Source organism: Amblyomma mixtum, chromosome 3 (genome assembly GCF_055824585.1).
Source record: "Amblyomma mixtum isolate Tamu chromosome 3, ASM5582458v1, whole genome shotgun sequence".
Taxonomy (NCBI): domain Eukaryota; kingdom Metazoa; phylum Arthropoda; class Arachnida; order Ixodida; family Ixodidae; genus Amblyomma; species Amblyomma mixtum.
In genome coordinates this window covers 115188581-115202645 of record NC_143014.1, presented here as the reverse complement: position 1 = coordinate 115202645, position 14065 = coordinate 115188581, and the positions used below count along the sequence as shown (strand labels likewise).

The window sequence follows — 14065 nt, the reverse complement described above, 5'->3', positions numbered from 1 at the left end:
GACTGCCGGTAGAAAAAAGTAACGCATGAAAAGCTAAAAAAACTAGAAACTTGTGCATTGAAGACTCCGTCGTCTGTTCCAGTGAAAACGTGCATTGCACCCGCGTAGTGACAACACGGGAGTGTGCTTTTCTAAACGACCAGGGGAAAAAAGTAAACTCGTATGGAAACAAGGAGCTGGTACGCCGAAAATTGTCTTCTACACCCCTGAAGACATGCAAATTGTACCCGCGCATTTGTTCTCAGCGCTTCAACACACTGTGAGCGACTGGTTGGGAGCCCGTGTTGTAGCCGTCACGATGCCAAACATTTGCCGAACAAAACGCTCAGTTAGCCGTGGAATGGGACTTAGAGCTTTTAGGGGGCAAAGAATAACGTTGGGGGATGGAGAAATGTTTGTATTGGGAGATGTCTTGTAGCATTGTATGTTTATTTATTTATTTATTTCGGACATACTGCAGGCCCAGTGAAGGGCCCTGGCAGGAGGGGCACAATAAACACAATACAAAAAAGCACAAAATAAAAAGTACAAGGCAAGTAAAAAAAAAATCAATGAACGGCCTGTTCAATGGCATCAATGTCAACTGTTGATGATGGTGGTAACTGATTCCACTCGGTAATGGTGCGGGGAAAAAAAGAGAATTTGAATATGTTAGTTCTGGCAAAGTAAGGTTTTAACGATTCAGTGTGCCTGTTTCTGGTTGACCTGGGCGTTATCGGTTGGAGATACAAATCGGGGGCCATTGACAGTTTGTTAGTTTTCAATAGAAAGAGAAATCTTAACCTTAGTATTCTACGCCGAGTTTCAAGGGACTGTATATTATGTTGAAGCAACAGAGCAGATGGTGAGTCAGTGGTGCGATATTTAGAAAATATAAACCGAACTGCTTTGCGCTGAATTCTTTCAAGGGCATTAATGTTAGTCTTTGTGTGAGGATACCAAACAGTGCATGGATACTCAAGTTTTGGTCTAATCATGGTGTAATATGCCAATTGCTTAATGTTAGGGGAAGCTTGTTTTAACTTGTGCCTAAGAAAACAGAGATTGTGAAACGAAGAAGAGCATACGGTTTCAATATGTTTATTCCAACTAAGATTATTCGTTAGTGTTACTCCTAGGTACTTGTATTCTTTGACTTCTGAAAGGTGCCGAGTGGGAAGATTATATGAAAAGGAATGACTGTTTCTTTTATTAGTGATCCGCATAAATACTGTCTTGTCAGCGTTTAGTTCCATCCCCCATTTAACGCACCATTCACTAACATTCTGTAGGTTATGATTAAGTAAAATCTGGTCACCTTGAACTTTAACTTCATTAAACAAAACACAATCGTCGGCAAACAGCCTAATTTGAACAGGATGAGAGATGATGTCTGTAATGTCATTAATATAGATAAGAAACAGTAATAGCCCAAGGACACTGCCCTGCGGGACACCAGAAGTGACTGGAAGTTTGTTAGAACAATAACCATCGATACTAACATATTGAAATCGGTTAGATAAATAAGCCGCAACCCAATTAACAATAAAAGAAGGAAGACTTATAGTTTCAAGTTTATGGATAAGTTTATTGTGCGGAACTAAATCAAAAGCTTTCTTAAAATCTAGAAATATGACATCTATTTGGCCGGAATTGTCCAGAATTTGGCCGGATTGTCCAGAGCGAAATTGTGAATTACGGATGTAAGTTGGGTGACCGTAGAAAAGCCTTTGCGAAAACCATGCTGGAAAGCTGATAATTTGTTGTTGTCATCGAGAAATGTTTTAATGTAATTGGCTACGATATGTTCAAGAAGTTTGCAGCATGAAGAGGTCAACGATATGGGACGGTAATTATTAAACAATGCGGCATCACCTGTTTTGTGTATAGGAACGACACGGGCCACCCTCCAATCGGGTGGTAGACTTGAAGACAAAAGAGATGCACGAAAAATGATAGCAAGAAAGTGCGAAACCATCTCAGCATAACGATGTAAAAATGAATTAGGTATTTCGTCAGGCCCAGGAGTTGCTTTTGTTTTAAGATTCAAAAGCATTGCAAAAATACCAGGTTGAGATACGAGATCGTGCACAGGCTGGGAACAAGAATCACGAGTTGTGAAATTATTTGCAGATTGGGAAAACACACTGTGAAAATATGAATTGAACTTGTCAGCAACATCTTTTTTGTTGGTGAGCAACGTGCCCTCATGCATCATCGCAGGCAGGGATTTTTTTTCTTTGCTTAAAAAATTCCAAAATTTCTGAGCAGCGTTACGAATGAAATTCGGCAAAATGTTTTGAAAGTAATGTCGCTTAGCAGCCGCAACAGCCTTGGTCAAAGAAGCCTGCTTCATTTGAATGATGTTGTGAGGGACACGGGCTCTTCTTAAGCGTTTAAGTTTTCTTTTGAGATGCAAGATTTCTCGCGTAATCCAGGGATTAGATTTGCCACTTTTTTTAGCTCTTGATGGAATAAATTGTTGTTATGTTGTACATAAATATTTCGCATGCGGTGTACGTAAACGCATGTTTTCCTTGTTCTTAATTTCGGAGCTTTCATGTGTTTAACCTCTTCGCACAGTTTTTGTGTAAGGTTTATCAGAATTGCACCTGCTCGCAGTTTGCATTTTTCAGCTTACGGTGCACGGTGGTAGCGACAGCCACTGCTGTGAGCCGTGTTGCAGTAACAATGGACGCAGAAGAAGCGCGGAATGAGCTTAGTGATGTGCCAAATGGTGACGGCTACCGTATTGGTTTTGGGTTTATATGCAGCAAGATAAATGTTAATTTCACAAAGCACCTGGTATCTTTTCTGCATTGGCACTGTTTGACGAACGCTGTGGCGCAGCTGCGTTGATGGCCGGTCAAGAGCGCCCGGAATGTAATTTTTCATTTTTCTGGACCAAAAGTAAATAGGTAACAATAGGAGACCATACTGAACAGAAATAATGCACCACGAGGGCGCGGCAGGTGTTAGCGCTGCTAGCATTCAAAATGCGTGCGCCTGAAACCGAAACCGGAAGTCTCACCCAGCCGCTTGGTGCAGTACAGTCAATTGGGCCACTGGACCCTATGGGAGTGTGCTCTCTTTATGAATCCCTTTCTCTATGGGGGTCGCATGGGTATCTGCATGCTATTGCATCCACCGCAGTCACTTTTGCTTATGTGGTTGCAGTGCATGTTCTAAGCATGACGGCTATCTGTAAATGCACTTAGAAAGTCGTTGCGCATCAGCCGCACAAACTGAGCACAACCCCTCGGCTGCCCCGCTGTACCCTCCTCCTCCTCTTACGATCTTACGCTTCCGCCTTTCTCTCATCCGCAGCTCCCTCCTCCGCCTTTTCATTCTTGCCCTCCCTTTGTTATCGCCCTACTTTCATCCTTCGCCGTGGTCCTCGCTCTGCTGGTTACGCCGACGATGCGCAAGCCAGGAACAGGCTCCTATGAGCTGCGCTCTAAAAGGCATTTATTGCTACTTCAACACTAACGCCGGCTAGCTACAAAATACGCTTAGGAATCGAGGTCGTCCATCACTAGCAAGGTTACGAGCTAGTTTGCCCATGCTAGGGCAGGGAAGACGTACCGTGGCCGGACGGGACAAACTCGTGCGATATGTTACCACAAGGCTTCGCCCCGCAGGCGATGCGTTTCGCTGCGCCGAAACGCCTGCACGCATTCACTTCCCGAGAGTCCTGTACCCCTAGCGCACGTAACAGTCACGCTGTCTGTGGTGCTAGTGCTGCTGCGACGCCCTGAGCCCTCTCTTGATATTAGACTTTTAGTATAGCGTATGAGCGCTTACACAGGTTGTAAGCAAGCATTTAGCGGGAGTTATAAGTGGAAAGTGCATGAGCACTTTTAGTTCATCGTATACAGACCCGAACGCAAGGATAGCGCAGGCCGCAGTGGCGCCATATGGAGCTACAATGTGAAAATATTTTGTGACACATTTTTCGCACTTACCCTAGGTTATCCAAGTCGCATAGACAGCAAGTTACATGGCCAGTTCAGTGAGCCTTGGCCTAATTTCTTTTTGGTAACTGAACCGTGGAAGGTTTTTAATAACATCGTGTTGAATTATTCCGGACCCTTCTGCCTACCTCTGAAAAGACTGCATTTGGCAAGGTTATGTCTACCTTGGCGTAAAAATCCAAATCAAGTCAGTCCACAGTCGGCGGTGTTTTGTTAGGTTAGGAATGGCAGAACATTGCACAGAATTGAAAATAGGGCAAGTTTATCTCTCATTCGTTCTGCTGTCAGTGAGAGGAGGCAAAGCGAATATCATGTGTTACATTTAAAGGCAATGAATGTGCCTAAAAACCCAATAACATTTGACTAATTCTCTCCAAAGCGGGTGGCGTGGCCGCCATCATGTTGGCAACGCTATTTTCCCCATAGTTGGATACAGCTTAAGTCTGCAGTAAAGCTTCGCCTACATTCAGCCTCCGTGCACAGAATTCCTCCATGACGAAAAAGTAGTCCGCTGCTTATAAACGTTTCTTGTTACGTCAACAAGAAGCTTATCACAAGAAAAAAAATTATGAGCTCTAGAATTTTCATACTTGGATTGTTTGATAAAGTCAAACAATAAAAAGCTGATTTCGTTTACAGTTGCGATTGCTGAGCGGAGTAATGCAAGACGCCGTGGACCGCGGCCCACCGTAAGCAACTGCTGTTTTTTTAAGTTGTATCCTACTATAGCGTGAGCTAGAGCACGAACGCTAAATTTGAAAAACAGCGTACATAACACGAGCGTACGTAAAACCTCGATTTGAAATAGCGTTTGGCGAATGCTTGGTACGAAGGAAGCTATTTTATAGCGTTCGCTATGCCTTTGCGTATGTCCGCGAACGCTCTACTAAAAGTCTCTAGTTAGGGTAACTAGGGAGGACGCGACATCATGGGGAAACAAACCGAAAGGGATGGATAGGGCAAGTTCCCACAACTGTAACAGGAGATGTGAGGAAATTTTCAATTTATAAGCGGTAGGACACCGAGAAAGTCACCAAAAAAGTGCAACAATGGAAAAATTCTCTGTATTCTCGTCATGTTTTTGTTGTACAAAGTGCACGTAACTTCAAGACTCTTAACACTGTGGCTGCTCATGCTTGTTGGTAGCAGCTGTGGCTGTTCCAGTTTGGGTGTACCATGGAAACCTGCGCTTCCTGGTGTTGTCGCATTTTTAAAGCTGACATTTGTGCTGCAGTCATTTTGGTTTCTATGCTCTTTGTTCTGAACATGTTCTGTGTGCTCTGAATAAAAATGTTGTTACAAAATTGACACCATTTGTGTTTGATGTGCAAACGCTACACTTTTCAGGCCATAACTTTTTCTTAGATGGCCAAAACTTAGATGGTCTGACTGGCTGTGGTGGGTTAGGTAGCTATGGCATTTAGCTGCTGAGCTCAAGGACAAGGGATGGAATCTGGCCATGCCAGCCACATTTCTATGAAGGCAAAATGCAATAATGGCTGTGTGCTGTGTGGTCTCAGTGCATGGTAAAGAACCCGATGTGGTAATATAGAGCCTTCCACTACGGCGTCTGTCATAGCCCATGTGCTGTTTTGGGATATTAAATCTCCCATACTGTATCATATCATTTGATGATCAGCTTTGAGGATAGAGTACTTTGTTGGTGACAGATTTTCATGTACTTCACTTTGCATGCTCTGTGTGTTTTGTGGGGCAGTAACTTTGGCTGGAGTGCTGCTGAATGCAAATTAAAATGCTGAAGAGGTGTTGCATGACTGTTTTTCTATTTAAAACTATTTGTTGTGAAAATGTATGAACTAGTCAGAAAGCTCTAGTTATTTGTTAGGTTTCTACCAATATGAGCCAACGTCATTTTCCAAAATTACGCTTTGCCAGCTAACGTGTTTAAATGAAAGTAACAACTTGACTAATAAGGTGAAGTGGGAAAAGGGAGGGGCTGTGGCTTGTGCCACATTAGTTTTTTTTTTAAGTTGACAAGGCACAAGATGTGATTTCTGAGAGAAATCACTTGAAGAAACCTTCTTTTATACTGTTTATTTTGATGATACACATTTTGATTGTCATTTCGTGTATCGTTTATTAAAACTTTCACCGAACACTGTATGTATTCGCGGTGTACACAAGATGTTTATTGTGTGGGACACTTACTTTTGTCTCAGTGTGAAATGTGCTGTGTTTGGAGATGAGAATGAAAGATCACCTTCTTGCTGAATTGCAGGTTTTATTAGCAGAATGGCTGAAGACCCCTTTCTTCCCTCTCATGGAGCTAGCTCCGGTACGTAGCACGGCTCGAGTTCCTTTTAGGTTGTGAGTGGTGTAATTTCTTGAAAACATAAATGTAATTGCAGTACTAATACCAAGAACAGAAAGAGATGAAATATTCAGTAATGTATTTTTTTTCTTATTGTATGTTTCTGTCATGGTACAGCTTTCTTCAACTAAAACTAATGTGAATGCTGAGTGCTCAGTGCATGCAGCACTCATGGTATGGTAGCATGCTGATTTCCTGTGTAAAAACAAAGCAAATACCTGACAGTAGGGTTCGTACCCGATTAATGATGCATTGTGGTCAGAATAGGAACTGTTAGGATAGCATGTGCAAAATTTAGTGTAGATGAGGGAAGCATAGTGATTAACTGAACACACAACATTGTGCTGTTAAACTTTTAGCCAAGTGTTGCTGTTTGCGTCTGCCGTGTACTGTTACCGCCAGCCGCCTACAATGCATGAGCAGATGGCCCCAAGGGGTGGATGCACCCGCACTTGGCCCGTCGGTGCGATCTGGGCATGCCTTTCTGGGGGCAACGGCAGTAAAAGCTCGTTATTTCTGACTTTAAGCGATTGAGTTACCCATAAGTTCGAATTGTTGAACGATTTCCCAAAAACTGCTAAAAAATATTCGCATAATAGTATTGGTAAAAAATTGGCCAATAGTCGCCTGCTTTTGAAATGAGAAATGCGCAGAAGCAGCTGCTTTTCAGTTTCTTCAATGCCTGATATTACATGCACACTGTAGGGATTGTAGAAGCAGAACTGCTGCTAAATGGTGTGGCATCCAGTGCATCCTTCACGGCGTGACGCGGTAGCGATGGAGCCCTCTTTCAAGCGGCAGCATCGCGTATGAGGAGGCTTTACTGCACAGACCACGAACAGCACATGACAAGCGTGCAATTTCGGCATTCTGGAAGAACCACACCATCGCAAGCGAAGGAGACGTGCATTACTAATGACGCGCGCCAACCAGAGATTCGGCTCGGTTGGCTAGCTGATGCGCGGACGATAGCCACCATCGCCGCGGGCTGGCGCGAAGCTCAGAAAAGCAAAACTGAAACTATGCGGCTGGATACGGTTGCCCTCCGATTGTCGTCGTTGCGCACACATCAAAGGTGCGCGTACAGCACTGTACCACACAGCTCAGGCGTGCTATTTGGAGGATCGTTTGGCGTGCCGTCATACCTCAACGGCCTCGCTTTGGGAGCCTGTCCGAATCAACCGGTGCGAGACCTGCAGCGTCCCAGTGAGCATAGAACACAGATGCCGTGAACTTTGGCCAGGAGCACGCTGGCGGTCTGAATTAACGGGACGCTGTGCTAAAACTCTTATAATGCATGCAGGCTGCTCTAGTGGACAGTACTGCTCACCTTCATCTTTGTGCTCCCCTTGCTGAATGCTCCCATATGGTATCCTACATTGACAGCACAAAGAACTGCCGTCTATGGCTTTCTGCCCCATTGAGCTGATGTTAAGCCTTCATGTTATCCTCGCTCAAGGTGTGCTGTTTGTGCCTAATGGGAGTTGTTTGGAGGAGCTTCTGGAGTGTAAGGGTAATGTAGATTTGCCCTTTGATGTCTCAAGCAGTCCTTATTGACCCTTGGCAACATTTCCGCCTTTCTTGTGTGTGGGAAGCTTGAAACATTATCTACTTCTTATTGCTCATTTTACTTTCCTTCAGGGCATCACCTGGAATATACCAGAGGCTGCAGAGTCATTGAAAGTGGAGACCATAGCATGGAACTGGTCGAAGCTTGTCCAAAGGTCAATCTGACCTGCCTATTCCAGTGTGCTTACCAAGTGCTGAAAGCCAACAGTCCCGCAAGTGACCTTCCTATGGTTGTGGGTCTCAACAAGCAAGATGAGAATATTGTTGCGTTCTGCCAGGAAAATGCATACAACATTGTGTCTGAAATTGGAGCAGCCATTGATAAATGCTTACTGCAGGCACTGGGAAAAGACATCAGTGCAGCTGGTTTATATGGATTGGCTTTTGTTCGTTGTGGGGAGCTTGAGGATGCAGCATTTATAACATTTGTGAAGAGTAACCAGTTGGTTATCAGGTATCTTGTGTCTTTCAAACAAGGTATGGCTTCTAGCTTTGCTGATGTGCTGAATGCCAAGTTGCAGAAGTTGGGTGTTGCTGATTCCTGCCGACTCGTAGCGGCAACTGTTGATAGAGACTGTTTTCATGTAGAGGAGATCGAGGCATTATTAAATGCAAAAAAAGACCGAACTAATGCTCTTCTTGAATTTCACTGTGTCATCTACAAGCTAGAATCTGTTCTGGGCCACGCACTACAGAAGTCGATGCTAGACGATCCTCAGGTAGCCATCATAGCCAATCTGTGCAACATGCTGAAAAACTTGGCTCTGGCTGATGACCTCAACCTTGGAGACGCTATGTTTCAGGGCCCAGAATCGTCGACGAGTACGTTCTTTAATTACAAAACCCTTGTTACCTTGCATAACCACTGGCTGGACATTGTGACTAAACTCAACAAAGTTCTGGTGGACTCGCTCGTGGAAGATGACCGCCAGGTGATCTCGTTCATTCTGGCCACCCTCAAGTCAACGACGTTTATTGTGAACTTGGCGTTTTACATTGAGCTGTTCCGAAGCCTGCATGAGTGGACGAGCCGGGTTGTGGCTTTAGGCATCCCTGCTTACCAGGTGCTCAATGAGTTGCAGGGAGCCTCGAGCACGCTCCGTCACCACACCGCCACTGGTGGCGTCCGTGTCGAAGAGCTGCTTGAGGAGCTGCGCCAGAGCTGTGGCCGCTACCGCGGAGTCGACATCAGCTGCGACCTGGACGAGGCACTGTTCACGGCCACCATGAACAAGGTGTGCAGCCTTATGGCTGAGATTCTGGATGACATCGTGCGCCAGACCAGCCCGTCCATTAGCAAGTTCAGCATACTAGACCCGAAGGTGTGGCCGGTAGACATCTGTCAGTTGGATGACTTTGGATTTGACTCAATTAAGGCGTTGGCGCGAGAGTATCGCTACTCACTTCTAGATAACGTTGACGTGTTCCAAGAATGGGGTTCATACAAAAGGACGGTGCAGAACTCGTTTGTGACACAGCTGAGGGACAACTTTGACGCACTGGCCGTCAGGATGGTGTCCTCTTTCAAAAGCCTGTATCCCGGCATCGTGACCCTTTTAAGCGCAGTTACATTGCTGTGTCCAGCGTCAAAGGCTCTCCAAAAAAGCACCCAACTGCTCCTGGAAGGAGAGCAGAGCGAGGAGGTGCGAAACATTCAGATCAATGGTCCCCCCGTAGGATCGTGGTCAGCCGCTTCAGCGCTCTCTTTTCTGCTGCAAGAGCGATGTGTTGAACAAACTACGCAGTTTTCCGATAAGACTTGCGATCTCATGTTACCCATGGACGTAGTAAGGCGCATGTTTGTGACCACCGCGTAACTGTACGGCCGAGGAGCGGCTGTATGGTAGCGAGGCACAGGGGCGACGCTATATGCAAATTGCTCAGAAATTGAGGGGTTCACGGTGGTTTAATCTTTGAACCCGCCTTCTTGCTGTGTACGATGCAAGTGGTTTTATGAGTTTTATGCAATGATTTTATTCAATTGGCGATCGAAGCACGAGGTCCCTTAGTGAAGCTTTTGCTTCAAAAGTGCTGCCGGATTCAGTGCACTGATTGTTGTTGAAATGTGATAGGCATTTATACTCTCATCGAGGGGCTCTCGCCAACGCCAAGTGTTCTTCCATTGCCAATGAACCCTGCCAATAAAAGCTGCGTGTGTTGTTCTGCAGTGATTATTTAATCGGCATGAAACCGAAGCATTATTGTGTAATGTTGTACTTTCTCCGGAATTGCTGTCGAATCCCGATTGTCTTCGTCGATGTCCATAAAGTTGTCCATAAAATTGTCCATGTTTAATGTCTTCCCATGGCTATTGCTTGTTCTATGGATGCATCTTCTGCAGCTTCTTGGGAAGGTGGCACGGAACATTATATGCAGAGTGCTCAGGAGGCCGTTTTGTTTCAAGTGGAATCCTTTGTGGCAACGTGCAGAGCTTCTCGGATGACTCAGTGGAAAGTCCTGTGGGTGCTGGAGTAGCTAGCACACTTGCGTATAGCTAGCTTGTGTGTACGGCCCTCACAAAGGTGCAGTCCATCACAGTATGGGTGGCAGATATCCCTCCTCTCTCCAGCCTCGGTCACTGTGGTGTGGGTGCCAGGTTACGCTGTGATCTCTGGCTATCTACTGGTTGGTTCATCAGCTTGCCAGCCAGATTAGTAGCGAGGCAGCGGTGCTTCCGTGGCCTGCCCCGCCCATGGCAGTTGAGGCACAATACCACAAGAAGATCGAAACACAAAAGGCGCCTGTGTGCTATGCGATGTCAGTGCACGTGAAATATCCGCAGGCGGTCGAAATTGTTCTGGAGCCCGCCACTACGGCACCCCTTTCTTCCTTACTTCTATCACCCCCTCCTTTATCCCTTCCCTTACGGCATGGTTCAGGTGTCCACCGAGGTGTGAGACAGATACTGCGCCATTTCCTTTCCTTAAAAATCAACCTCAAATATCAGTACTAACAACTCCAGCATCACTTCAGACACTTCTCCTGTCTCACCCTTTCCTGACCAAAGCACAGGTACACATCTTCATCACTATCCACGGTGATCCCGCGGGTACGCGAACGTGAAGCGTGTCCTTTTCTCCTGTCTCGCAGCTATATACTATATAATTACCCTGACTCTCAACTGGCGTGTGCGGTTGGCGTCGGCGGCCCTCGCCGACCAGTTAGTCATTGCCTTTCTGGCGGAAGGCTACCTATAGGCCTTAGTATGATTTAAATTAGTTTTTTTTCTCAGTCTCCGCCTTGTTGAACACCGATCCCACTGCGCTCTTTCGCTGATTGCATGTGCTAGCTCTTTCTGCTGGCCCAGTGGTGCCTGTGGTCCTCATTGCAATGTTCAGATAATCGGCAGCACTGATACGAATTCCAAGTCCTTGCCTGTGCTTTCTCCCTACATGTTTCGAGGGTCCTGTGTTTGGCGCGCGCACTAACTTATAGTGGCATGCAACTTAAAGAAAAAACAAGCAGCAGTTGGCAACAACAGCCCATGGCCCACTGGGTACTGTATTACTTCGTTAACCAATCACAGCAGCAAATCTTATCTTGTGATTAGCTTTTTGTTTAGGTAACAATGAGAGACCTAACAACGGACTATTTCCTTGTCGCGGCGGAATAGTGTGTGGCTGTCGTGAACGTGTGCGGAGCTTCACAGCAGGCTTGAGCTGTATCCAACTATAGAACATGTCAAGAGGTTTCTTTTTAAAGTATGGATGCGGTAAACTTTTAATGCGAAAGCATTACTAGTCCCAAGACGAGAAAAGCTGGCAGCGTGTGTTGATGTACTCGCAGATGATGTAGAAAATCCCAGTCGTGGCAAGAAAATAGGATGATGTCATCAAGCGGCTGTAGGATGCACACAGCAAGCCGAGCGCCGCCATTTCAGGCGATCATATAAATACTCCCCACTGGCCGACCTCAACCTGGCGCCAATTTTCCCGACTATATTTGTCGTACAGCGTTCCGGGTGGTGTCATACGATTTCTCGCTGCATGTATCTTACATATGCTTGTAAAGCTGGTGGCTAGCTTGCGACAGGGATTCAGGCCGACGATATATGCACCTTCAATTGTATACATTCTCAGACTCTTTACCTCTTCCCCTAAGGCACTGTTGAGGTGTCCACCGAAATGTGAGGCAGTTCCTGCAGCATTTCTTTTTCTCAAAAACCAATTTTCGTATCGAAATTCTGATGCAACCAATTGTTGTACAGCTTTCTGGCAGTGCCATACGCGCACGTGTGATTGTGGGTGGTGTGTGTTTGGGTGGGTGTCAGTGTATGCAGGAACAATAATGCTTTCGCATTCCCACACGTAAGCAGTCTTAAGTGTCTCTGCCAAATTTTTGATAAATAATTTGCCTGAAATGAGTTAAGAATGGCTGAAGACAACTATCGTCATCCTTTGAGATGGCATGGTGAAACTTGCTGCGAAATTGGCCCATGACATCTTTTTTGAGGATCGGGCTGGCACCTCGTGCGGTTGTATTGTTCCCTAGAAATTATGTAGGCTGCTACAATATGTAAATGTGAATGTGGTATTGGACTGAACTAAATTCATGTTACAGTTGCGATTCCTGTCTGAATGAAATGCGTTGCATTCTTGTGACCGAGATTCTCTGATGCGTGTGTGTGCTGCACCCCTTATTTATTGAAATAAAATTCCTTCAAAGGTCTGTTGTGCTTTTTGTTCCATCTTATTTAAACGTTGATTTACAGGTGTTTCTTCTGGCTTGCCCACCACTTTTCTGCGCGGCATGTGGCAGCGAAGAAAGGCAGATGGAACACTAACTGGTGATCTGTTGAAGGATGATGGGGAGATTGCTCTAGAGGAACTTGCCATTCTGTGTACACAAAGCTTCACGACCTTGAGCGTTATGTTAACCTGTAACATTATCTTAACCCATAAGAAAGAGGATGCCAAGGACTTAAACTACAAACCGATCAGCTTCCTGTCCGTTTCCTCCAAGGTATTGACTGATGTATTTGCTAACCAAATTAGAAGAACCTTAGACTTAAGTCAACCAAAAGACCAGGCTGCCTGTCATAAAGGCTACTCGACAATAAACCATATTCAAACCACCTATCAGATGATAGAGAAATGCGTAGATTATAACCAACCTTCACATATAGCCTTCATAGATTACGAAGAAGCATTTGACTCAGTCGAAATTTGCCTGCAGTGATGCAGGCAATACAAAACCAGGCTATAGAAGAGGCATGTATAAAGGTACTGGAAAATATCTATAGCGGCTGCACAGCCACCATAGCCCTCCAGAAGGAAAAAAATCCTGTCAGGCAGGGAGGGGGACACGATGTCTCAGTAATATTCACCGTGTGTTTTACAGGAGGCATTCAGAGAACTGGATTGTGAGGAGTTGGGGATAAAAGCTAAAGGAAAATACCTTAACCTCAGAATGGCAGGAGGGATGGCATTGCCTTGCTAAGCAACTCGGGGGACGAATTGCAAAGCACGATCGAGGACCTAGATAGGCAAAGCAGAGCGGTGGGCCTAGAAATTCATATGAAGAAATTTGGTGTGATGTTTAGCGGCTTTGGCAGGGGGCGACAGTTTACGATAGGCAACGAAGCATTGGAAGTGGCAAGGGAATATATCTGCATAGGGCAGGTAGTGACCTCAGATTCAGTTCATAGTGAAATAACTAGAACGGGGTGAAGTGAATATGGCAGGCTGTCTCAGGTCAAGATTGGAAGTTCACCAGCATTCCTCAAGAGAAAAGTATGTTAACAGGTGCATCTTACCGGTACCATAGTCCTTCAATGCTTTTATGGTCATGAAACTTATCCGCAACGCTGTGGGAGAGCTTCATATGTTGACCGCGCCTTCCACGAGGCGGCGCTAAGAGTCCTGTGGGGGCAACGACGCGACGAAGCGAGCGTCTCTACGGCCGCGAGTCTATGGGCGGAGTAGGACGCCGGCGGTGCGGCAGCAACTATTTTCTCATTTCACTTTGCCTTCGTTTGCAAAATAAGTACAGTGCACGTGACGTGCAAGCCTGCGATGCCGAATACTTTCTGCGTGACGGGCTGCCGCTCCGGCTACGGAGGTACGCAGGAAAAGGCCTCGCTGTTCTGCCTGCGGAGGGACCCCGATCAGCGTAAGATATGGAAGCGGGCGATACGCCGACAGGAAAGCGGTGAATTTAGCTTCGACTCCAAGCATGTCTGTGTCTGCGAGAGGCATTTTGCCCCGCGGAT

The 14065-nt window shown here is 45.8% G+C and overlaps 1 protein-coding gene across 17 annotated transcripts in view; it reads left to right on the top strand.

The window, feature by feature from the left end:
- Positions 1-12522, top strand: part of LOC149351471 (uncharacterized) — a 28753-nt gene extending 16231 nt beyond the window's left edge. For 11 of the 17 annotated variants that reach the window (XM_089580801.1, XM_089580788.1, XM_089580795.1 and 8 more), the window contains 2 exons: positions 6193-6249; positions 7927-12522. In XM_089580801.1, coding sequence (XP_089436927.1) covers positions 6207-6249; positions 7927-9671 — 1788 coding nt within the window. In that variant the 5' untranslated portion in view covers positions 6193-6206 and the 3' untranslated portion in view covers positions 9672-12522. Of the gene's footprint in view, positions 1-4592; positions 4643-6192; positions 6250-7926 lie in introns of all 17 variants that reach the window. The other 6 variants (XM_089580803.1, XM_089580787.1, XM_089580793.1 and 3 more) reach the window with 1 other exon arrangement.
- The last annotated feature ends 1543 nt before the right edge of the window (positions 12523-14065 follow it).